Source organism: Rhinolophus sinicus, chromosome 8, assembly GCF_057876585.1.
Source record: "Rhinolophus sinicus isolate RSI-liver-muscle chromosome 8, RSI-T2T, whole genome shotgun sequence".
In the NCBI taxonomy this organism is placed as follows: Eukaryota; Metazoa; Chordata; class Mammalia; order Chiroptera; family Rhinolophidae; genus Rhinolophus; species Rhinolophus sinicus.
In genome coordinates, this window is record NC_142508.1 from 34,661,708 (window position 1) to 34,686,389 (window position 24,682).

At 43.1% G+C, this 24,682-nt stretch overlaps 2 protein-coding genes across 12 annotated transcripts in view; both read right to left on the minus strand.

Moving 5' to 3' along the window:
• On the minus strand, positions 1-15,188 carry LOC109438641 (leukocyte immunoglobulin-like receptor subfamily A member 5). Of its 10 annotated transcripts, XR_016021966.1 has the most exons (13): positions 15,049-15,188; positions 14,215-14,280; positions 14,026-14,058; positions 13,555-13,841; positions 13,108-13,410; positions 12,748-12,798; positions 11,305-11,418; positions 3,833-3,875; positions 3,681-3,739; positions 3,415-3,467; positions 1,172-1,372; positions 567-690; positions 1-449 (listed from the first exon to the last, which is right to left on the minus strand). XR_016021966.1 is itself a non-coding variant. In XM_088800000.1 (12 exons), exons 1-11 carry the CDS (start codon positions 15,051-15,053, stop codon positions 2,773-2,775), a joined length of 1,104 nt encoding a protein of 367 aa, XP_088656126.1. In that variant the 5' UTR covers positions 15,054-15,188; the 3' UTR covers positions 1,236-1,372; positions 2,750-2,772. The 10 variants fall into 10 exon arrangements, 7 of the variants coding, with proteins under 7 accessions (XP_088656123.1, XP_088656124.1, XP_088656125.1 ...); XR_016021964.1 differs by having other exon boundaries at positions 1-690; XR_016021965.1 differs by having other exon boundaries at positions 567-1,372.
• The window catches only part of LOC109438650 (leukocyte-associated immunoglobulin-like receptor 1), a 20,325-nt gene continuing 10,733 nt past the window's right edge, over positions 15,091-24,682 (minus strand). The window contains exon 9 of one of the 2 annotated variants that reach the window (XM_088800013.1): positions 15,091-15,227. In XM_088800013.1, coding sequence (XP_088656139.1) covers positions 15,210-15,227 — 18 coding nt within the window. In that variant the 3' untranslated portion in view covers positions 15,091-15,209. The remainder of the gene's footprint in view (positions 15,228-24,682) is intronic. The other variant, XM_088800012.1, reaches the window with a different exon arrangement.

A 24,682-nucleotide genomic window follows, 5' to 3' on the forward strand; every position in this document is an offset into this window, starting at 1 on the left:
TTGACATTCAATATTATTTTATTAGTTTCAGGTGTACAGCATAGTGGCTAGACATTTATATAATTTACAAAATGATCCTCCCAAATTTACAAAACGATCCCCATCTGGCACCATATGTAGTCATCACAATATTGGTGACTGTATTCTCTGGACTGCACAAGGATCAGTGTTTTTAACTGGGTTTCTCAGAGGCAGTACAGACCAGGTGATCCCTTCAAACAACAATGTCTCGATTCCAAGTGGAGACATTTCTGAAGAAACTACACAGGTAGCATCTGAGGAAAATGACAGGCTTGGAGTTCAGAGAGAATGTTAGGACACCATTTTGGATTTCTCTCTCTCGGGCTAGCTCTTTGTTATGCCAACTTACAGATTTATTAAAATAGACTGCATGCTCCGAACCGAAGACTTGGAGTGGCAAGATAATCCAATGAGGAAGCAGAGGGGACCTGGCAGAGTAGAGACAGGGCTCATTAAGGGACCGCGTCACAGATGACAGGAGAACCAGGGCATCGGGGAGCACAGACACAGAAGGGAAACTCATGTCTCCCCAAGTGCTCACTCACACTCTCATTTCATGATTCTCGGGAGCAGCTGACACCATCAGCCCATCACAAAACACGTCAGACCCCAAGAGTGGTTCAGTGGGAGAAATCCTCAGTCATGGGACTGGGCTCTGAGGGTCATGTCCTGTCAATGAAATGCAGATGCCTTGGGGACATCCAGGGGACCTGGGGTGATTTTGGTCTGCGCTCACCTCTGAGTCCACAGTTCCCAGCCCCCCACCCCCAGAATACACAGTGGGGAAATCTCATCCAGATGGGCGTGGCTAGCTTTTGTCTCTTTCTAATCATTTTGTTTAGGCCCTTAATTTTCCCATTTGACCTTGATATGTAACATTTGCATCACCAGTAGGTAAAAATATGTGTTGATATAAAAGATTCACTTTATCTTTTCAGTAAAAAAATAGTTATATCTTCATTTGGGGTTTTCTTCTCTCAACCATTGGTTATGTAGAAGTGTATTGCTCTATTCCTAAAAATGTAGAGCTCATAATTATCTTAATCTGCAGAATTAGCTCACTCCTAAGGTCTTGGATATCCTGTTTGCTTTCACAAGGTCCCCAGGCTTGGGGTCACAAGCTGTGTCTCCATGGTGGCAGGTCCTGTACCTTCCACAGTCCCTGCAGGCCCCTCCCTGGAGTGGGGTGTGGGCCCTTCCCGGGCTAGTGGATGGCCAGAGCAGCGTACATGCTGGGCTCATCTGAGGTCTCTGCTGATGGAGAGGAAGGGGGTGCACTTGTCCCCCGTCTGAGCGTCAAGCGGTTCAGCTGGGCGTAGGTCACATCCTGGGGGGCATCAGATGGAGTATCCTGGAGGGGTGAGAGTGAGAGTCAGGTGCATGACTGGATTGGGGAGAAGCCGGGGCTCTGGAAGCAGAAAAGGTCCACCCGACTGTCCATCTGCCTGTCCTCTCCTACTTGTCTGGCATTTGTGTCCAGCAATTCCTCTGACAGATCAGAAGGCACAGTGGCCACGCCCACCCCTGTCTGAGCCCTGAGAGGTTCAGCTGGGTGTATATTACTCCCTGGGGGTCTTTGTTGTCGGGCCTCTGCTAGGCGGAGACAGTGAGGGGGTGAAACTCCTCTCTTTGCTTTCACTTATCCCTCTTTAGTTAAGTTTCTGCCCAGAAGCCAGAGAGCTGACTTTAAAACATCCATCAGATCATGTTACTAGCTTACTCAGATGTGTCTTCATTCTTGTTTACATTAGCTAGTCAGTGACAGAGCCTTGCAAAGATAGATCCCTAGTTAGTATTGTTGACTCACTGAATAAGTAAATGAACTAATAAGGGGAAACTAGCTTTGATTCATCACTTCACCCAACAGACACATACAAGTATGTCCACACACATGTATATAGTATATGTATAGTGTATATATAGAGGATATATAGATATATAATATATATGCTGTATAGATACATATATATTATTTACATATATGCTGTATGTTGTGTACATCTATCTATAGAGAGAGACATAGCAAAAGATGGAGAGACAGGGCACTTGCCAGGGGTCAAATAAGACAGATAAGGTCCCTGTGCCCAAGGAATTGATAGTCTCTGGGTTGGGAACAGTTCATAAACAAGGAAACAGATAATTTGGGATGGTGGTAAGTGTTCGGGAGAAAATGAAATAGCGATACCATAAAGAGTGACTGAAGGAAGTACTTTAGTTACGATAATGTCCCTCCACTCAGAAGAATGGACACGCTTGGCCAGGCGAGTGTTTGTTGGTGGGGCCGACCTGTGACGGGCAGGGTATTTAGCAGCATCCCTGGCCACTGGGTGCCATTGGCACCTCTCCCTGCTGTGACAAATAAAATGTCTCTTGACATCGGTGTGGGGACAAGGAAAGAATTGAGAAAGACTTCTGGATTTTTTGGAGTTAGTGAACATTGTGGGAGAAACAACTCTTTGGGGGGGTTTAAGAGTTGCATGTGAGATGTTACAGTGCCTGCTGGATGGACAATAGAGACGGCTCACAGGTAGCTGGACGTACGAGGCTGGTGCTCAGGCAACAGGTCAGGGCTGCAAATAATTGTGGATTCATGAGCATAGAGAGAACCTTGCTACACCTGGGGGTAATTAAATTTGACAACAGAAAATAGTGTATTCTCACGGTGAGGTTAGCTGGGTGGACTTCCTGTGCGGTAGGAGCCAAATGCTAATTGCTGCACCCAAGGTACCTTATTGTGCGGCTCCACTGCGTCTAAATCCATGGGACCAGAGGCAGGAGCATAAACAGAGGAAAAGGAAGGCAGGGGATCCACGTGCCTCGATGGGCTAGTCCATAGGGGGCCTTTGTGTGAAAAGAGAAGGCACACCACTCAGACCCCACCGGTAGGGTCTCAAACCCTACGAGTCTTACTGTGCAGGGCACAAGCTACACAACTCTCCATGGCAGCACTATCAGTACAAGTACAACAATTAAAAGGACCCAAGTAGATAATAACTAATTAAATCCATGTGTTGCATTTGGGGAGTTTTGGGGGAAGGGGTTTTCTATGCCATGAAGCAATATTCAGTGAAACTAATTCCCCAGCATAAGATTTCAATAAACTTGATGAAAGTGACACACACACACACACACACACACACACACACACACATATATGTATATATATCTATATATATATCTCCAAGTAGGGGAACCAAGAAGGAGGGGCCCATGTGGTATCAGTAAAACCTGCTGAGAAGTGGTCTCCTAGCAGCCTGAATGTATCCTCTTTCAGGAGGAAAGGCAAGGTCAGAGGCTGCTGAATGTTGAGTGACAGGAGGAGAGAGAAGCGTCCTATGGATGTAGCTTATTAACAAGCCTGTGCAGGGTCCCCGGACAGGGCAGGATTCTTACCCAACTGTCCATCTCTTTGTCCTCCTCAGGCTGGGGATCTCTTATGGGAGCATCTGGAGAACAAGAAGATTCTATCTCGTGCCAAGATTGCTGCAATCCTGCTATCCCACATAGCCCTCCCCATCTTAGGTGGGGAGACTGAGGCCCATCAAGGTGCAGGAATGTGCCTAGCATCACACAGCTGTGGAAATTTTCATCTTTCCTCAGCCCTAAGCCCAGAACCCCTCCCAACCACTCATTGCCCCTGTCTCCCAGCAGGCCCTCACCTCCTTCCCTATTACACTGCTTCTCCTCCTGGACACAAGCCGTGGAGCTGGACCTGGAACTGAGGGGAGGAACACAAGGGCATTAGGCAGTGGTGATAGAGCCACAGGTGGGGGAGGGAGGCCGGGGGGGGGTGTCTCTGGGGAGAGGTTACCTTTTCTGCAGTGCTCTGGCCTGAGCTTCAGGGTGTGAAACACCTGCACAAAGTTAGAGACAAGCTTCTAAAATGCCCCAGAACATAGCCTTCAGGGCTGCATTAAGATCTCAGAGACTCTGGGAATGCTTGGGAAAAATGGCGGCGTGAGGTGAGCCTCTGTAAAGCTCCCCTGGAATTCACAAAGAATCAAACAACAAAAACTCCACAAAGGACTCCCTGCACAGCAGACAGGCAAGATGAAGAGGCCCACTACTGACTGAAATCACCTACAGGTGGGAGATTCGCGCGCGCGAGCGGGGGGAGGAGGAAAGTGAGAAGTGAGCGGAGACGCAGCTCCGCGGGCGCAGGACTCAGACCCAGCTCAGTGCGCCGAGCTCGCTGCTTCCCAGAACTACCGCAGCTGCGGGAGATCGGACTGCTAGGGCTCCGCCAGGGCTCCACAGGGCTGAGGGGACAGCATATAACACGGCTGAACCCAACGCTCACGGCAGAGACCTCGGAGAAAAGACTGAGGGAAAAAGGCTGAAAATGGTGGTTTAAGCCCGCACTGCCGAGCAGAGAACGGAGCCTTAGGCACTGAGACTAGCCGCCCCCTCCCACCCCTCCCAGAGCTCGCCCCGCCCCCAGCTGCCTGGTGCTAGAAGCGAAACAGTAGCAGTGTCAGATAAAAACAACAGAAAATTTGCTATATTTGAGAACTGTGGCCCACAAACACAAATCCACAGCCCAACTAGTTCCGGCAAAGGGAAGAGAGCTGTAGAAGCAGGACAGGCTGTGGTGGTGATCGCCACCATTGCTCTGGGCCACCTCTCACAGCTCACCCCGCCCCTGGCCCCACCTATCTGGGTGGATCCCTGCAGGAGTAAACAGAACTGCTGAACAAAAGAAAGACCTCTTCCTATCAACTTGTTGCAGAAGTCACTCCTGTAGATGTCTAGGAAGAGAAATAGTAAACCAGTAATCGCCATGAGTAACCAAGGCAACAAGATAGCTCAGAAAGAAAGTGAAAAATCTCCAGAAAAGGCACTTAAAGATACAGAAATATGTGACTTAAATGACAGAGAATTCAAGGCTGCAGTTCTGAAAAAACTCAACGAGATACAAGAAAACACAGATAGGCAGTTAAATGAACTCAGAAACTCAATTAAAGAACAGTATGAGCATTTTACGAAAGAGATTGAAATTTTAAAAAAGAACCAAATAGAATTTCTGGAGATTAAGAACTCAATAGAAGAAATTAAGAATGAAATAACAAGCTTAGGTAGTAGAGTTGACCAGATGGAGGAAAGAATCAGTGACATCGAAGATAGAAACCTGGAAATGACACAGATAGAAGAAGAAAGAGACTTGAGACTTAAAAGAAATGAAAGAACTCTACAAGAACTTTCTGACTCCATCAGAAAGAGCAATATAAGAATAATGGGCATACCAGAAGGAGAAGAAAGAGAGAAGGGAACAGAGAATATATTCAAACAAATCATCGATGAGAACTTCCCAAATTTGTGGACAGAACTGGACCCTCGAATCCAAGAAGCAAGTAGAACACCTAGTTACCTCAATCCCAACAGGCCTTCTCCAAGGCACATTGTACTGAAGCTGTCTAAAATCAACGACAAAGAAAGAATCCTCAAGGCAGCCAGGGAAAAGAAGACGGTAACCTACAAAGGAAAGCCCATTAGAATATCATCAGATTTTTCAGCAGAAACTCTACAAGTCAGGAGGGAGTGGAACCAAATATTCAAACTATTGAAAGAGAGAAATCATGAGCCAAGAATAATATATCCAGCAAAGATATCCTTTAGATATGAAGGAGGAATAAAGACCTTTCCAGACATACAGAAGCTGAGGGAATTTTCTAGTACACGACCTGCACTACAAGAAATACTAAAGGAGGCTATTTGACCACCATCAACAGGGACAATTTGTGGCAACCGAAACTCAAAAAGGGGGAGAGTAAAGGCCTGAACCGGAATATGGGAATGGAGAAAGTAAGCGTGCTGAAGAAAATGGAATACTCTAAATATCAAACTTACTTTTACATAAACTTAAGGGTAACCACTCAAAAAAAATCCAGAACTGAAATATATACTGAAATAAAAGAAGAAACAGAGGGAAACATCATAGAATACCACCACACAGAAATAATAGACAACAACAAAAAGGCAAAGAAACAATGGAGACACAGCCTTACCAGAAAACTAAAGATAGAATGACAGGAAATCCTCACATATCAATAATCACCCTAAATGTAAATGGACTGAACTCACCGATAAAAAGGCACAGAGTAGCAGATTGGATCAAAAAACTAAACCCAACCATATGCTGTCTCCAAGAGACACATCTCAGCTACAAGGACAAGCATAGACTCAAAGTGAAAGGGTGGAAATTGACACTCCAAGCAAATGGTGCCCAGAGAAAATCAGGTGTAGCCATAATGATATCAGATGAAACAGACTTCAAGGTGAAAAAGATAACAAGAGACAAAGATGGACATTTCATAATGGTGAAGGGGACTGTAAAACAAGAAGACATAACAGTCATCAATATTTATGCCCCCAGTCAGGGAGCACCGAAATACACCAAGCAACTACTAACAGAACTAAAGGGAAAATTGACCAAAACACAATTATACTAGGGGACTTAAATACATCATTGACAGCTATGGATAGATCATCCAAACAGAAAATAAATAACAAAATAGTAGCCCTAAATGACACATTAGATGAAATGGACATAATTGACATTTATAGAGCACTTCATCCTAAAACATTAGACTACACATTCTTTTCTAGTGTACATGGAACATTCTCAAGGATAGACCATATATTGGGACATAAAATCAGTCTCAACAAATTTAAAAAGATTGAAATCATACCATGCATATTCTCTGATCACAAGGCTTTGAAATTGGATATCAACTGTAAAAAGACAGCGGGAAAAAACACAAATACATGGAGACTAAACAACATACTTTTAAAGAAAGACTGGGTCAAAGAAGAAATTAGAGGAGAGATCAAAAGATACATAGAAACAAATGACAATGAAAATACATCCTACCAAAATTTTTGGGATGCAACGAAAGCAGTTTTAAGAGGGAAATTTATCTCATTACAGGCCTATCTCAAGAAACAAGAAAATTCCCAAATAAATAACCTCATGTTACACCTTAAAGAACTAGAAAAAGAAGAACAGTTAAAACCCAAGGTCAGCAGAAGAAAGGAAATAACAAAAATTAGAGCAGAAATAAATGAAATAGAGAACAGAAAGACAATAGAAAAAATTAATGTGACAAAGAGCTGGTTCTTTGAGAAGATTAACAAAATTGACAAACCCTTGGCTAGACTTACTAAGATAAAAAGAGAGAAGACACTGATTAACAAAATCAGAAACGTAAAAGGGGAAGTTATCACGGAGACCACAGAAATACAAAGGATCATCCAAGAATACTATGAAGGACTATATGCCACCAAATTCAACAACCTAGAAGAAATGGATAAGTTCTTAGAAACATATAGCCTTCCAAGGCTGAACCATGAAGAACTGGAAAATCTAAACAGACCGATCACCAGTAACGAAATTGAATCAGTCATCCAAAACCTTCCCAAAAGCAAAAGTCCGGGACCAGATGGCTTCACTAGTGAATTCTAACAAACCTTCAAAGAGGACCTAATACCAATTCTGCACAAACTCTTCCAAAAAATTGAAGAAGAAACAGTACTCCCCAACTCATTTTATGAGGCCAACATTACCCTGATACCAAAACCTGGTAAGGACAGCACAAAAAAAGAAAACTACAGACCAATATCTCTGATGAATACCGATGCAAAAATCCTAAATAAAATTCTAGCAAATCGATTACAACAATGCATTAAAAAGATTATTCATCACGACCAAGTGGGGTTCATCCCTGGGGCACAAGGATGGTTCAACATACGCAAATCCATCAATGTGATACATCACATAAACAAAATAAAGGACAAAAATCATATGATTATATCAATTGATGCAGAAAAAGCATTTGACAAGATACAACATCCATTTATGATTAAAACACTTAATAAAATAGGTATAGAAGGAAAATACCTTAACATAATAAAAGCCATATATGACAAGCCCTCTGCTAATCTCATAATTAATGGAGAAAGACTGAAGCCCTTTGCTCTACGTTCAGGAACACGACAGGGATGTCCCCTATCACCTCTGCTTTTCAACATCGTGTTGGAAGTCCTTGCCAGAGCAATCAGGCAAGAGAAAGAAATAAAAGGCATCCAAATTGGGAATGAAGAAGTTAAATTATCACTCTTTGCAGATGACATGATGCTATATATAGAAAACCCTAAAGACTCCACCAATAAGCTATTAGAAACAATCAACGAATACAGTAAAGTTGCTGGCTACAAAATCAACGCACAAAAGTCCATTGCCTTCCTATATACCAACAATGAAATCTCAGAAATAGAAATTCAAAAAACAATTCCTTTTACAATTGCATCAAAAAGAATAAAATACCTAGGAATAAACTTAACCAAGGATGTGAAAGACCTATATGCTGAAAACTATAAGACTTTTCTGAAAGAAATTGAAGAAGACACAAAGAAATGGAAAGACATTCCGTGCTCATGGATTGGAAGAATCAACATAGTTAAAATGGCCATATTACCCAAAGCAATATACAGATTCAATGCAATCCCCATCAAAATCCCAATGGCATATTTTAAAGAAATAGAACGAAAAATCATCAGATTTGTTTGGAACCACAAAAGACCCCGAATAGCCAAAGCAATCTTAAGAAAAAAGAACTATAATGGAGGTATCACACTTCCTGACTTTGGCTTGTACTACAGGGCCACAATAATCAAAACAGCATGGTATTGGCAGAAAAACAGACATATAGACCAATGGAATAGAATTGAGAACCCAGAAATAAAACCACATAAATATGGACAGATAATTTTTGACAAAGAAGCTAAAAACATACAATGGAGCAAAGACAGCCTCTTCAATAAATGGTGCTGGGAGAATTGGATAGCCACGTGCAAAAGAATGAAACTGGACTGCTATTTGTCACCATGTACCAAAATTAATTCAAAATGGATCAAAGACTTAAGCATAAGACCTGACACAATAAACTGCATAGAAGAAAACATAGGTACTAAACTTATGGACCTTGGGTTCAAAGAGCATTTTATGAATTTGACTCCAAAGGCAATGGAAGTAAAAACTAAAATAAACGAATGGGACTATATGAAACTTAAAAGCTTCTGCACAGCAAAAGAAACCATTGACAAAATAAAGAGGCCACCAACTGAATGGGAGAAGATTTTTGCAAACAGTGCCTCCGATAAGGGGCTAGTATCCAGAATATACAAGGAACTCATGCAACTCAACAACAAAAAAACAAACAACCCAATTGAAAAATGGGCAGAGGACTTGAAGAGACATTTCTCCAAAGAGGACATACAAATGGCAAATGGACATATGAAAAAATGCTCAACATCACTAATCATCAGAGAAATGCAAATCAAAACCACAATGAGATATCACCTCACCCCAGTCAGAATGGCCATCATCAACAAGACAAATAGTAACAAATGTTGGAAAGGCTGTGGAGAAAAAGGAACCCTCATACACTGTTGGTGGGAATGCAGACTGGTGCAGCCGTTATGGAAGGCGGTGTGGAGGTTCCTCAAAAAATTACGAATAGAATTGCCATATGACCCAGCAATCCCTCTCCTGGGTATCTACCCAAAAAATCTGAAAACATTTAGACATAAAGACACGTGTGCTCCAATGTTCATTGCAGCTTTGTTTACAGTGGCCAAGACATGGAAACAACCAAAATGTCCTTCGATAGATGAATGGATGAAGAAGTTGTGGTATATATACACAATGGAATACTATTCGGCAGTAAGAAAAGATGATATAGGAACATTTGTGACAATATGGATGGATCTTGAGAGTGTAATGCTGAGCAAAATAAGTCAGACAGAAAAAGCAGAGAACCATGTGATTTCACTGATATGTGGTATATAAACCAAAACAACAAAAGAACAAGACAAACAAATGAGAAACAGAAACTCATAGACACAGACAATGGTTTGGTGGTTGCCAGAGGGTAAGGGGGGTGGGGGGTGGGGGGTGGGAGATGAGGGTAAGGGGGATCGAATATATGGTGATGGAAGGAGAACTGACTCTGGGTGATGAACACACAACGGGATTTATAGATGATGTAATGCAGAATTGTACACCTGAAATCTATGTGATTTTGCTAACAATTGTCACCTCAATAAATTTAATAATAATAAAAAAAAAGGAAATAAACTCATCCTCCTGTAAAAAAAAAAAAAAAAAAAAAAGATCTCAGAGACTCTGATCCCCACCCCGGTCCATTTGGAATTCAATGTAAATAAGACTAAATGGTAACACACAAAATTTGCATGGATGGTTTCAATAAATTTTTATGAAACTGAAAGAAAAGTTTTAAAAGTCTAAGTCTGTCCTTATTAAACCTCTTTATTCTAATAGAGTATGGTACTTAAAAACCAAGATCGGTGATGGGTATGTTTATTTCTACTGGGCTGTCACTGTGTGCAGTGGACGTAGCTGGGACACACAGTACAAACACTTACCTGTAACCATTTCTATGTCAATTGATATATACACATTTTTTTAATGAGGTTATACTGACATTTCTAATTCCAATAGAACACCTCACTTCTTTCTTGCCAACTGCCTTTGCATATTTATAAATCCTTCACAGACATTTTTCCCCAAGATATTTATATATTCTCTCCAATCAACTAAACTCCCAACCACTTCCACATCTTCCCCCACCCCTCCCCACCCTGCCCACTCCCCACTGCCCTTGACAATGACACCTTCACGTGGCACCCCGCCCCATCACCAGCGTGGCCCTTCAGGTGCTTGGTACACCCCTGCTACCTCCATGTGGGACCCTGCCCCTCGATGCTACACTTCCATGGGAGTTCCACATCACCACCCCAAGACTTGAGGTGCAAGTTGGGATGGAAAGAGTTTCCTAGAAATTTTTGATTGTTTAATTAAGAGAATTTTCAAAAATGAACATTTTTTTCTATCTTTTTGGTGCCATATTTTAGCTGGTGCCCTAAGACGTCACTTCATGTGTCTTTAGAAGAAGGTCTCACCAAACAAATGAGAAACAGAAACTCATAGACACGGACAATAGTTTAGTGGTTGCCAGAGGGTAAGGGGGGTGGGGGGGAGGTGAGGGTAAGGGGGATCGAATATATGGTGATGGAAGAACTGACTCTGGGTGATGAACATACAATGGGATTTATAGATGATGTAATACAGAATTGTACACCTGAAATCTATGTAATTTTACTAACAATTGTCACCCCAATAAATTTAATTTAAAAAAAAAAAAAAAAAAAGAAGAAGAAGAAGGTCTCACCTCTCAGATAGACCAGGTCTTCCCATCTACTCACCTGACTTGCTGCATTTGTGCTGGTGCTTGAGGAGGAAGAGGAAGAGGAGGAGGAAGAGCAGCAGGATGAAGGTCAGCGAGACCCCGATCAGAACTTTCTGGTACATTTGAAGACCTTGGACAAGTGATGTCATGAGTGAACCAGTGATACCATTTAACTGAGCACCTACTGTGTGCCAGGCACGTTCTGGGGTCAGTGAATTCATCATTTCTAAATCTCACAACAATCAAGCAACATGGGAATGCCAACCCCACCTCCAAACATTTCACAGGTGAGGAAACTGAGGCTCAGAGAGATAAATCTGATGACCTAGGTCGCCATGGAAGTGGTAGAGCTGGTATTTGAACCCAGGACTGTGCTCTCCTCATGCTGCTCCACTAGGCACACACCAGCTTCATGCTCTGGTGGATCTTTATCTGATTGTAATGGCCTATTCCCTGGTCCCTGTGTGCTCCAGCTCTCTCCTGTAGCTAGAGCTGAATGCACCTCTGCACTGTCACTCCAACTCAGCAACCCATCAGAGACTTTGGGGGGCCTAAATAGGACCACTCAGAGCCGCGGCCTGTGTGGGAAGGACTCTTTGCCATTCCCAAACCTCATGTCTTGCGAGGATCTATCCTCAGTCCTGCTGACCCCACACTCCCCATGGGACCTGCCTGGACTTTTCCATGTGTATATCTGGGAGGGGACACAAGGATGGATCTGCCATTTCTTGAGCACCATGCTGAGGGCTTCCGATTCTGGGGTCTCACCTAAATCTTTTAGCAAACCTGTGAGGGAGGTGGTAGGGGACACGTTCCACGGACAATGAAACTGGGACTCAGAGAGAGAATGTGGCCTGTCCATGGTCCCAGGGCTGGAAATCAGCAGAGCTGCGATTTAATATCCCGTAGAGCCTGGTCTCCAAGCCCTTGTTTATTTTTGTTTGATTTTGATGTTTCTCCTTCGATAAGAACAGGCTGAGCACCAGAGGGCTGACAGGAAAGTGCTCGGGACATCACCTGTGTCATTGTTCTGATCTTCCCTGTCACCTCAAACACCCAACGTTGCCCGTTCTTCACTTCTGCACACCTGAGGTGGCGTCCTGCATGGACAGGACTGAGATGTCCTTTGAGATATACTGCACTACACAGGGAGAAATGAGACCCAGATAAGAAGGGACCTGTGCAACATCACCACCTCTGGGAGCAGTGAGACCCACTCTGCCCGTGGATCCCGCCCCATATATCTCCCTCTGCCGTGACCGCCCCACCCATCGTCTGTCAGCCTCAAAGCCCCTGGACTCTTCTGGTGCCGCCGGCCCTGGCTCTCCCCCCAACTCGCAGCCGCCCAGGAGACAACCCGGTCCTTGAATATCTGAGGGACATCACATCCTCTGAGAGACTCAGAACTAACCTGGGGTGGTCTGTGCTCCCTCTGAGTAAAGAGGACCCAGGTACTCACCAGCTGGGGAGGTGGGTCCAGTGAATGAAGGATTGTGGTCCCCTGAGTGTCCTGGGCAAAGGACAAGAGAAGGATGAGAGCCTGGTGCTCCCCACAGAGACGCTGTATTTGTTCCCACTCTTCTCCTGCCCTGTGGCCTCCACAAGGCCCTCACTCCAAGACCTGGAGAATTCTGGTGACAGGTGTGTGGAAGGGGCAGGACTGGGAGGGTCCTGTTGTTCTCCATCCCTCTCAGGGGCAGATTCTCATTGGGGTGACCCTCCCTTAGAACCCCCTCACTCCCTTCCTAGATGGGGGCTGTCCTGGGTACGGTCAGAGCTGACCACACAAACACGAAGAAAACAGGTTTGGGCTCCTCACCTGAGACCAGGAGCTCCAGAGTGTCACTAGGGTGTGACCACACCTGGAGGGTGTTCCTGTAAGAGCCATAACATCTGAACAACCACCTGTGGCTGGGGGTCACGGGGCCCACAGGGAACAGGGCCTGGAAATCCCCACTGGAGTGTCGCTGTGAGTCCAGTGTCCAGGGGGTGCTGTGTTCTCCTTCCTTAGTCAGAATGAACTTGCCAAATCCCTCCTTTGAGCCACATAGGAGGGTCACGTTCCCTCCTGAGGTCACAACAGGGCTCGGCAAGGCTGAGAGGTAGGGTTTGCTGTAGGACCCTAGAAGAAGAGGAGGCAGAGTATTAAATAGGGCTCACACCTCCCTCATACCCCCTAGGGCTGGTCTATGAGAGGAGACACCCTGAGAGCAGACCCCCTTCCTGAGGGCAGAGGCTGAGCCTGGGACCCTGAGTGCCCTCTCACCTGTCACCACCAGCTCCAAGGGGTCACTGCGCTGTGACCAGCTGGTGGAGCTGAGGTAGTAACAGCGATATCTCCCTGCAGTGCGCTCTGTCATGTGTGTGATGGAGAATGTGGCCTTGTCCACGGGCTCCAGTGGCTTCCATGTGTACCAGGGCTCTGTGCTTCCCTCTTTATCCACATGGAACTCCTGGGCCTTCAGGGTCCCCTGACACCAGATGGTCACAGGGCTCCCCCAGGGGATCACAGAGCCTGGCTCAGCCCAGATGGTGGGCTTGGGGAGGGTCCCTGGAAGGAATGAGAAGCTGGTTAGAGACACTCCCCACTCCCACTTCCCAGCTCTCCACCCCAAACCTCCCAGACACTCCCCATCTGTCAACCCAGATCTGTTCTCCATCTCCAGCTGCCCATGGGATGGCCCCTTGTCCCCAGTGAAGAGATGGGACCTGGGACACCTGGGGACAGACTTACCTGCCTGTACTCGGGTCCTCGGCCCCACACTCAGTCCTGGAAGAGAGACCCTGTGAGAGATTTGCCCTGAGTCCTGAGCAGAGCCCTCCTCCCCGTGAGCCTCCTGAGCCCTGGGGCCTCCTGACTGACCAGGGCCTGGATGTGGGTGGGGTCCCTCCCAGACCAGGGCTTCCCTCCTCTTGTCAATCTCACCGAGGCAGAGCAGGGCTGTGAGGGTGGGGATCATGTCCTCTCCTTCCTCTGGTCTGGGCTGTGCAGCTGCAGGAAAGCACAGAGCCCTCAGGACAGACAGACGCACAGGGTGCGGACACTCAGAGGATGTCCCTCCCTCTCATGGGGTTGTCATGGCAGTGGCTCCACAGAAAGAGGAACAACCCCTCCTCAGAAGTCTTTTATCATTACTAGGATGGAACAGCAAATAGACCTAGTGAGTTCCTGAGACACCTCTCCCCTGTGAGGTGACCCAGGGCACGTCCCTTTTCTGCTATAGCCTCTCCCATCGGATCTCCTTCATCCTCAGCTTGTCCACCAGCACCTCCTTGTGGGGTCTTCACCATGGGCCATGGTCACCCAAGGCCCTGGAGAAGCTTTGAGAAGACATGGGTTCCTGCTGCGGAGCTGAGATCAGCAGATACACACATTTAACATCTCACTGTGCAGTTCAGGGAGCATCACTGTGACAATGAGCACAAAGGGAAACACAGGGAGATAATGGAAGGAAATGTGACCTTTCTTCTGGCCCAGAGTGTGGTTTTCTTTCTATCACAGCCCCCGCCATGGACTTCTCCCTTCTCTCAGTGACGGCATGTACCCTGCCTTCCTGGAACAAACCCCTGAGTCATTCCTGCTCCTCAGTGCCCCTTGTTCCTTGGCAGAGCTGTGCCCTCATCCTGTGGTCCCACATGTAAGCTTTAGGGGACTTATATTTGGCTTAGAGTTTTAATTTTTAAGAGAAAGATGACCTTTATGTCAGTACTTATCTGTCACCCACTGCCTGTGTGACCTGGACAATAACAAATTATCTACCTCATTGTCTGTTTCCTTGCTTGGATCACATTGTCATAAATCCCACTCCTCAGCAACTCCAGGTGTCACTGGTTCCTGGTTCATGACAGGGGATCAATCACTGTTGACTTTTAGACCAGGTCATGGTGTCAGACTTCAGTCAAGGTGGATGTTCGTTGTGTTCACTCCAGAGCCCTTGTCTGCATCAAATACCAATAAGTGCTACTCAGTCTTTCTGAAATATGTAGAAATAATCATTTGCAATAAAAGAGAAAAGAAATTTCCCCAAATAGACAAGAGACCACAAGAAAGAAGAGAGAACAAAGCTGAGTAGCTGCCTGTACCCGGGACCATCAAAGGGCCATAGAGTAGAGGTTTCCAGCTGTGTGGACACAGAGAGGGACCCTAGGTCCTCACAGGAAAGGAGGATCAGGGCTCAAGTGCAGGTTGGAAGCTGTGGTATCCCCTACCTAGTGTTTGTGGGTGGGCACAGGAATATCTCTGCTCACTCATCCAGGCCCATGGTCAGCACTGAGTCACCTTCCTGTGAGTGTGTGTGGAACAGATTCATTGCGACTTCTGCTGACACGTGAGCATGAGGCCAGCAGTGACACATCCCTGTCTAGCCCTGAGCAGGCGCTAAGTCTGAGAGAGTGGACACCACGGAGCAGGAGAAGCTGCAATTTTCCCTCCTGTGCAGCCTGACTCCCAGGGCAGCCTTGGAAGAAACGTTTCTTGGAAGATCATCTGTGTGGGAGGAGTGCCTTCCAACCAGAATGGACAAGAGAGAGTAATCCTAATAATGACAAACAGGGCTGTGGACAACAAGCTGCTGATAATGGGGATTATCATGTGCAACGAAATATAATCAATAGGAAGATATGAGAGTTACTTAGCATTAACCATGTTTAAATATCTGGAAAAATAAAGGGGGATACTGAATTTTTGAGACAAGACTATCAATTAAATTACAGAAAAATAGGCAGTTATTGAAATGATTTAGAAATATTAGAGGTGAAAAATCCAATAGAATGAACACATTAAAAATGCATTCCAAAAAAATTAAAAACAAAACAAAAATGCACTCCAAGAGATTCCAATATGGCAGAGTAGATAAACACTATGCCTGCATCTTTCTGTGTACACATTAAAATTACAACTGAACTATAAAACAATCAACCTGGAGAACTATCTGAAGTCTAGCTGAACAGAAGTCCTACAATTAAAAATATAAAGAAGAAACCACATAAAAATGGCAGCTTGAGGTGAATCTCTTGAAATCTCCCCTGGAATTTACAACAAATTTAACAGCTATAACTCCACAAAGGACTCCCTGTGCAGCAGACAGGAAAGACTAAGAGACCCACTACTGAAATCACCTAAATGTGGGCATATTGTGCAAGCAGGGGAGGAGGGAAGGGAGAAGTGCAGAGATGGGGCCACATGGGCCCGGACGCAGACCTAGCTTGATGCTCTGAGCTCGCTGCATCCAGGAACTACTGCAGTTGCAGGAGAGGGAAGAACTCGAGCTGCTAGGGCTCCACTTATAGCCCACAGGGCTAAGGGGATAGCATATTACACAGCTGAACCCAACACTCATGGCAGAGACCTTGGAGCAAAGACTGAGGGAAGAAGGCTGAAAATGGCGGATTAAGCCCTTACTGCAGAGCAGAGAGTGGAAGCCTTAGCCATGGAGCCTAGCTGACCCTTCCCTACCCACCCAGAGCTTGCACTACCTCCACCTACCCGGTGCTAGAAGCAGAACAGTAACAGTGTCAGATCAAAAGAAGAGAATATTTGCAGTTCTGAGAACTGTGGTCCACAGACACGGACTCACAGCCCAACTAGTTCTGACAAAGGGGAGGAAGCTGTGGAAGTAGGATTGACTGTGGTGGTGGTCCCCGCCATTGTTCTGGGCCACCTCACACAACCAACCCCACCCCTGTTCCCACCTATCTGGGCGAATCCCTGCAGGAATAAACAGAGATGCTGAAATATATGGTCTCTGAATCTGGTGCAGGAAGAGCTTTGGAACTTCAGAATCTCTCCACATAGCCCAAAGGAGGTGGTGACCTATGACCCAGGTGAACTGTTCACAGAGGAGACGCCCTCCTCCAGGAAATCCCCCCATTGTGTGAGAATCTGGTATAGTGCAGAGAAAACATAACACTACAGTGAGAGAGAATAAAAGGCTACAGTTGGAGAGAAAATAAAACATTCTACCAACACGTACTGGAAAACAAAAGAAAGACCTCTTTCTATCAACCTGTTGCAGAGCCCACTCCTGTAGATGTCTGGGAAGAGAAAAATAAATCATTAATAGCCATAAATAACCAAGGTAGCAGATAGCTCAGAAGGAAAATGAAAAGTCTCCAGCAAATGAACTTAAAGACTTGGAAGTATGTGACTTAAATGACAGAGAATTCAAGATTACAGTACTTAAAAAACTCAACAAGATGCAAGAAAACACCGACAGGCAGTTAAATGAATGGAGGAACACAATCAAAGAACAAAAGGAACATCTTACCAAAGAGGTTGAAATTTTAAAAAAAGAACCAAATAGAATTTCTGGAGATTAAGAACTCAATAAAAAAAATGAAGAATGGGGGCCGGCCCGGTGGCTCAGGTGGTTGGAGCTCCGTGCTCCTAACTCTGAAGGTTTCGAGTTCAATTCCCTCATGGGCTCTCAACCACAAGGTAGCCAGTTCAACTCCTCGAGTCCCAGATGTGGGCTCCGCCCCCTGCAACTAAGATTGAACACAACACCTTGAGCTGAACTGCCTCCCGGATGGCTCAGTTGGATGGAGCACGGGCTCTCAACAACAAGGTTGCTGATTCGACTCCCACAAGGGATGGTGGGCTGCACCCGCCTGTAACTATCAATGGCAACTGGACCTGGAGCTGAGCTCTGCCCTCCAAAACTAAAACTGAAAGGACAACAACTTGACTTGGAAAAAAAAGCCCTGTAAGTACACACTGTTCCTCAATAAAGTCCTGTTCCCCTTCCCCAACAAAAAAAAAAAGAAAGAAAGAAAAGAAAAGGAAAGGAAGAAAGAAAGGAAGAAAGGAAGGGAGGAAGGAAGGAAGGAAGGAAGGAAGGAAGGAAGGAAGGAAGGAAGGAAGGAAGGAAGGAAGGAAAAAAAAGAAATTTAGAATGAAATAACCAGCTTAGATAATAGAGCTGACCAGATGGAGGAAAGACATCAAAGATAGAAATCTGGAAATGACATGGATGGCAGAAGAAAGAGACTTCACTTAAAAGAAATGAAAGAACTCTACAAGAACTTTCTGACTCCATCAGAAAGAGCAATATAAGAATAATGGGTATACCAGAAGGAGAAAAGACAGAAGAGAAGAGAGAGTATATTCAAACAAATAGTTGACGAGAACTTCCCAAACTTGTGAAAAGAACCGGATCCTTGAATCCAAGAAGTAAATAGAACACCTAATTACCTCAATCCCAACAGGCCTTCTCCAAGGCACATTGTATTGAAGCTGTCAAAAATTAACAACAAAGAAAGAATCCTCAAGGCAGCCAGGGAAAAGAAGACGGTAACTTACAAAGGAAAGCCCCATAGATTACCATCAGACTTTTCAGCAGAAATTCTACAAGTCAGGAGGGAGTGGAAACAAATATTCAACTATTGAGAAAAATTATGCCCCAAGAATAATATATCCAGCAAAGGTATCCTTTAGATATGAAGGAGGAATAAAGACCTTTCCAGACATACAGAAGCTGAAGGAATTTTCTAACAATGACCTGAACTACAAGAAATACTGAAGGAGGCTATTCGACCACCATCAACAGGAACAATTTGTGGCAACCAAAACATGAAAGGGGGGAGAGTAAAGGCCTGAACCGGAATATGGGAATGGAGAAAGTAAGTGTGCTGAAGAAAATGGAATACTCTAAATATCAAACTTTCTTTTACATAAACTTAAGGGTAACCACTCAAAAAAAAATCCAGAACTGAAATATACAACCTAATAAAAGAAGAAACAGAGGGAAACATCATAGAATACCACCACACAGAAATAACAGACAACAAAAAGGCAAAGAAACAATGGAGACACAGTCTTACCAGAAAACCAAAGATAGACTCACAGGAAAACCTGACATATCAATAATCACCTTAAATGTAAATGGACTGAACTCACCAATAAAAAGGCACACAGTAGCAGATTGGATCAAAAAACTAAACCCAACCATATTCTGTCTCCAAGAGACACATCTCAGCTACAAGGACAAGCATAGACTCAAAGTGAAAGGGTGGAAATTGACAATCCAAGCAAATGGTATACAAAGAAAATCAGGTGTAGCCAAACTGATATCAGATGAAAACAGACTTCAGGATAAAAAAGGTAACAAGAGACAAAGATGGACATTTCATAATGGTAAAAGGGAATATACAGCACGAAGACATAATAGTCATCAACATTTATGCCCCCAATCAGGGAGCACCAAAACATACCAAGCAACTACTAAGAGAACTAAAGGGAGAAATTGATCAAAACACAATTATAGCAGGGGACCTAAATGCATCATTGACAGCTATAGATAGATCATCCGAACAGAAACGTAATAAAGAAATGTCAACCCTAAATGACACTTTAGATGAAATGGACACAATTGACATATATAGAGCACTTCATCCTAAAACATCAGACTATACATTCTTTTCTAGGGTACATGGAACATTCTCAAGGATAGATCATATATTGGGACATAAAATCAGCCTCAGCAAATTTAAGAAGATTGAAATCATACCAAGCATATTCTCTGATCACAAGGCCTTGAAATTGGATATCAACTGCAAAAAGAAAGCAGGAAAAACCACAAATACATGGAGAGTACACAACATACTTTTAAAGAAAGACTGGGTCAAAGAAGAAATTAGAGGAGAGATCAAAAGATACATAGAAACAAATGACAATGAAAATACATCCTACCAAAATTTTGGGGATGCAGTGAAAGCAGTTTTAAGAGGGACATTTATATCATTGCAGGCCTATCTCAAGAAATAAGAAAAAGCCCAGATAAATAACCTCACATTACACCTTAAAGAACTAGAAAAAGAAGAACAAATGAACCCCGAGGTCAGCAAAAGAAAGGAAATAACAAAAATCAGAGCAGAACTAAATGAAATAGAGAACAAAAAGACAATAGAAAAAATTAATGTGACAAAGAGCTGGTTCTTTGAAAAGATTAACAAAATTGACAAACCCTTGGGTAGAGTCACTAAGATAAAAAGAGAGAAGACACTAATTAACAAAATCAGAAATGAAAAAGGGGAAGTTATCACAGACACTACAGAAATACAAAGGATCATCCAAGAATACTATGAACGACTATATGCCACCAAATTCAATAACCTAGAAGAACTGGACAAGTTCTTAGAAACATATAACCTTCCTAGGCTGAACCATGAAGAACTGGAAAATCTAAACAGACCGATCACCAGTAACGAAATTGAATCAGTCATCCAAAACCTTCCCAAAAGCAAAAGTCCGGGACCAGATGGCTTCACTAGTGAATTCTACCAAAACTTCAAAGAGGATTTTTTTTTTAAATTAAATTTATTGAAGTGACAATTGTTAGTAAAATTACATAGTATATAAACCAAAAGCAACAAAAGAACAAGACAAACAAATGAGAAACAAAGAGGATTTAATACCAATCCTGCTCAAACTCTTCCAAAAAATTGAAGAAGAGACAGTACTCCCTAACTCATTTTATGAGGCCAACATTACCCTGATACCAAAACCTGGTAAGGACAACACAAAAAAAGAAAACTACAGACCAATATCTCTGATGAATACAGATGCAAAAATCCTAAACAAAATTCTAGCAAATCGAATACAACAATGTATTAAGGGGAATCAAACGTATGGTGATGCAAGGAGAACTGACTCTGGGTGGTGAACACACAATGGGATTTATAGATGATGTAATACAGAATTGTACACCTGAAATCTAAGTAATTTTACTAACAATTGTCACCCCAATAAATTTAAAAAATAAATAAATAAATAAATAAATAAATAAAAGATTTTCATCACGACCAAGTGGGGTTCATCCCTGGAGCACAAGGATGGTTCAACATCCGCAAATCCATCAATGTAATACATCACATAAACAAAATAAAGGACAAAAATCATATGATTATATCAATTAATGTAGAAAAAGCATTTGACAAGATACAACATCCATTTATGATTAAAACACTTAATAAACTAGGTATAGAAGGAAAATACCTAAACGTAATAAAGGCCATATATGACAAGCCTTCAGCTAATCTCACAATTAATGGTGAAAAACTGAAGCCCTTTGTTCTATGTTCAGGAACACGACAGGGTTGTCCCCTATCACCTCTGCTTTTCAACATAGTATTGGAAGTCCTTGCCGGAGCAATCAGGCAAGAGAAAGAAATAAAACGCATCCAAATTAGGAATGAAGAAGTTAAACTGTCACTCTTTGCAGATGACATGATGCTATATATAGAAAACCCTAAAGACCCACCAAAAAGCTATTAGAAACAATCAACGAATACAGTAAAGTTGACGGCTACAAATTCAATGTACAAAAGCCCATTGCCTTCCTATATACTAACAATAAAATCTCAGATAAAGAAGTAACAAAACAGAATTCCTTTTGCAATTGCAGCAAAAAGAATAATATACCCAGGAATAAACTTAACCAAGGATGTGAAGGACCTATATGCTGAAAACTATAAGAGATTTTTGAAAGAAATTGAAGAAGACACAAAGAAATGGAAAGACATTCCGTGCTCATGGATTGGAAGAATCAACATAATGAAAATGTCCATATTACTCAAAGCAATATACAGATTTAATGCAATCCACATCAAAATCCCAATGGCATTTTTTAAAGAAATAGAACAAAAAATCATCAGATTTGTTTGGAACCACAAAAGACACCGAACAGCCAAAGCAATCTTAAGATAAAAGAACAATAATGGAAGTATCACACTCCCTGACTTTAGCTTGTACAACAGGGCTACAATAATCAAAACAGCATGGTATTGGCAGAAAAACAGACACATAGACCAATGGAATAGAATTGAGAACCAAGAAATAAAACCACATAAATATGGACAGATAATTTTTGACAAAGAAGCTAAAAACATACAATGGAGGAAAGACAGCCTCTTCAACAAATGGTGCTGGGAGAATTGGATAGCCACGTGCAAAAGAATGAAACTGGACTGCTATCTGTCACCATGTACCAAAATTAATTCAAAATGGATCAAAGACTTAAACATAAAACCTGACACAATAAACTGCATAGAAGAAAACATAGGTACTAAACTTATGGACCTTGGGTTCAAAGAGCATTTTATGAATTTGACTCCAAAGGCAATGGAAGTAAAAGCTAAAATAAACGAATGGGACTATATGAAACATTAAAAAAAAAAAAAAAAAAGTTTCTGCACAGCAAAAAAAACCATCAACAAAATAAAGAGGCAACCAACTGAATGGGAGAAGGTTTTTGCAAACAGTGCTTCTGATAAAGGGCTAATAACCAAAATATACAAGGAACTCATGAAACTCAACAACAAAAAAACAAACAACCCAATTGAAAAATGGGCAGAGGACCTGAAGAGACATTTCTCCAAAGAGGACATACAAATGGCAAATAGACATATGAAAAAATGCTCAACATCACTAATCATCAGAGAAATGCAAATCAAAACTACAATGAGATATCACCTCACCCCAGTCAGAATGGCTATCATGAACAACACAAATAGTAACAAATGTTGGAGAGGCTGTGGAGAAAAAGGAACCCTCATACACTGTTGGTGGGAATGCAGACTGGTGCAGCCGTTATGGAAGGCAGTGTGGAGGTTCCTCAAAAAATTATGAATAGAATTACCATATGACCCAGCAATCCCTCTCCTGGATGTCTACCCAAAAAATCTGAAAACATTTAGACATAAAGACACTTGTGCTCCAATGTTCATTGCAGCTTTCTTTACGGTGGCCAAGACATGGAAACAACCAAAATGTCCTTCAATAGATGAATGGATAAAGAAGTTGTGGTATATATACATAATGGAATACTATTTGGCAGTAAGAAAAGATGATGTAGGAACATTTGTGACAACATGGATGGATCTTGAGAGTATAATACTAAGCGAAATAAGTCAGACAGAAAAAGCAGAGAACCATATGATTTCACTGATATGTGGTATATAAACCAAAAACAACAAAAGAACAAGACAAACAAATGAGAAACAAGAACTCATACACACAGACAATAGTTGAGTGGTTACCAGAGGGTAAGGGGTTGGGTTGTGGAAATGAGGGTAAGGGGATCAAATATATGGTGACGGAAGGAGAACTGTCTCTAGGTGGTGAACACACAATGGGATTTATAGATGATGTAATACAGAATTGTACACCTGAAATCTGTCCAATTTCACTAACAATTGTCACCCCAATAAATTTAATTAAAAAGAGAAACACAGACACACACATTAAATAAATAAATATATAGATAAATAAATAAATACATACATAATAAAATAAAACATGCTTTTACCACAGAAACCCAGAAAATATAAGATATAAATAACCAAATGTGTGCATACATATATACACACACATATGTTTACTATAACTTTGTTATGCTCTGACCCAGAAAGAATCAGACTAAATAAACTACATTTCAAGAAAAAAAACAAAAACACAACAGTGTCATGGGAAAGGGAGTAGGGATGTGTTCATAACACAACCCCATGGTCAGTGATCCAGGGGTCAGGGAGGCATGAGGGCGACTCCCACATGTGGAATTCAAGAGGGCTGGGAGGACTTGACACCATGTAATGTGGGACAGAGATGAAGAGCAGATTCAGGAAAATGGGGGAATCTGCTTTGTGCACCCCACAAAGGTGGGAGCTCTGGGGCAACAGCTCCCTGGGCAGCCACACCCCTTCTCTGGACCACGGCTTTGTCACTGTCAGAATGTGTGTGATTAGGAGAGCGTAACTATTACAGCCAATGGACCCCAAAATCTAATGACTCACTTGGGAGAGAAGGTTTAAAATAGTGTGATTAATAGGAAATTGGAGGGATGGGCTGACAGATCAGGAGACAATGGCCGTTGAAGACAGTCTGTTACTCACAGTTCCCAGGAGGACGGGACACTCAGGGAAGCACCAGTGTTGGTCAGTAGCAGGGGAGGGGAAATCATAGGCAAGGGCCTGTCAGGTGGTTTCCAGAAGAAGAAATGGGCAAGACAGGGTAAGTGGGCTTAGGGATGTCTGGTTTAATTGTTTCAGAGGGCTCTGGAGTGCAAGGGTTGGTGCTGCTTGTCTGGTACCTGGACGTGGGGTGATAACAGCCAGCAGATCATGGCCCAGAGTGTGACAGCCCCACAAAGGAGGTGGTGGGGATGTGGGCAAAAGATTGGCTGGGTTATATTTGAAAAGTGACTCCAAGAAGAGGTCACTTGCTCAGGAGGGGCAATGAGGGAGGCAGGAGGCCAATGCAAAGTGACTTGGGCATATCATAGGGTCTTCTAGGACAAGGCGTGTTTGGCATGTACCTGTAGGACAGATGTTAAAGCATCAAGTTTACAGACACCTGAAACGTGGTGAATCCAAATGGGAACAGAGACTCTGCTGCATAA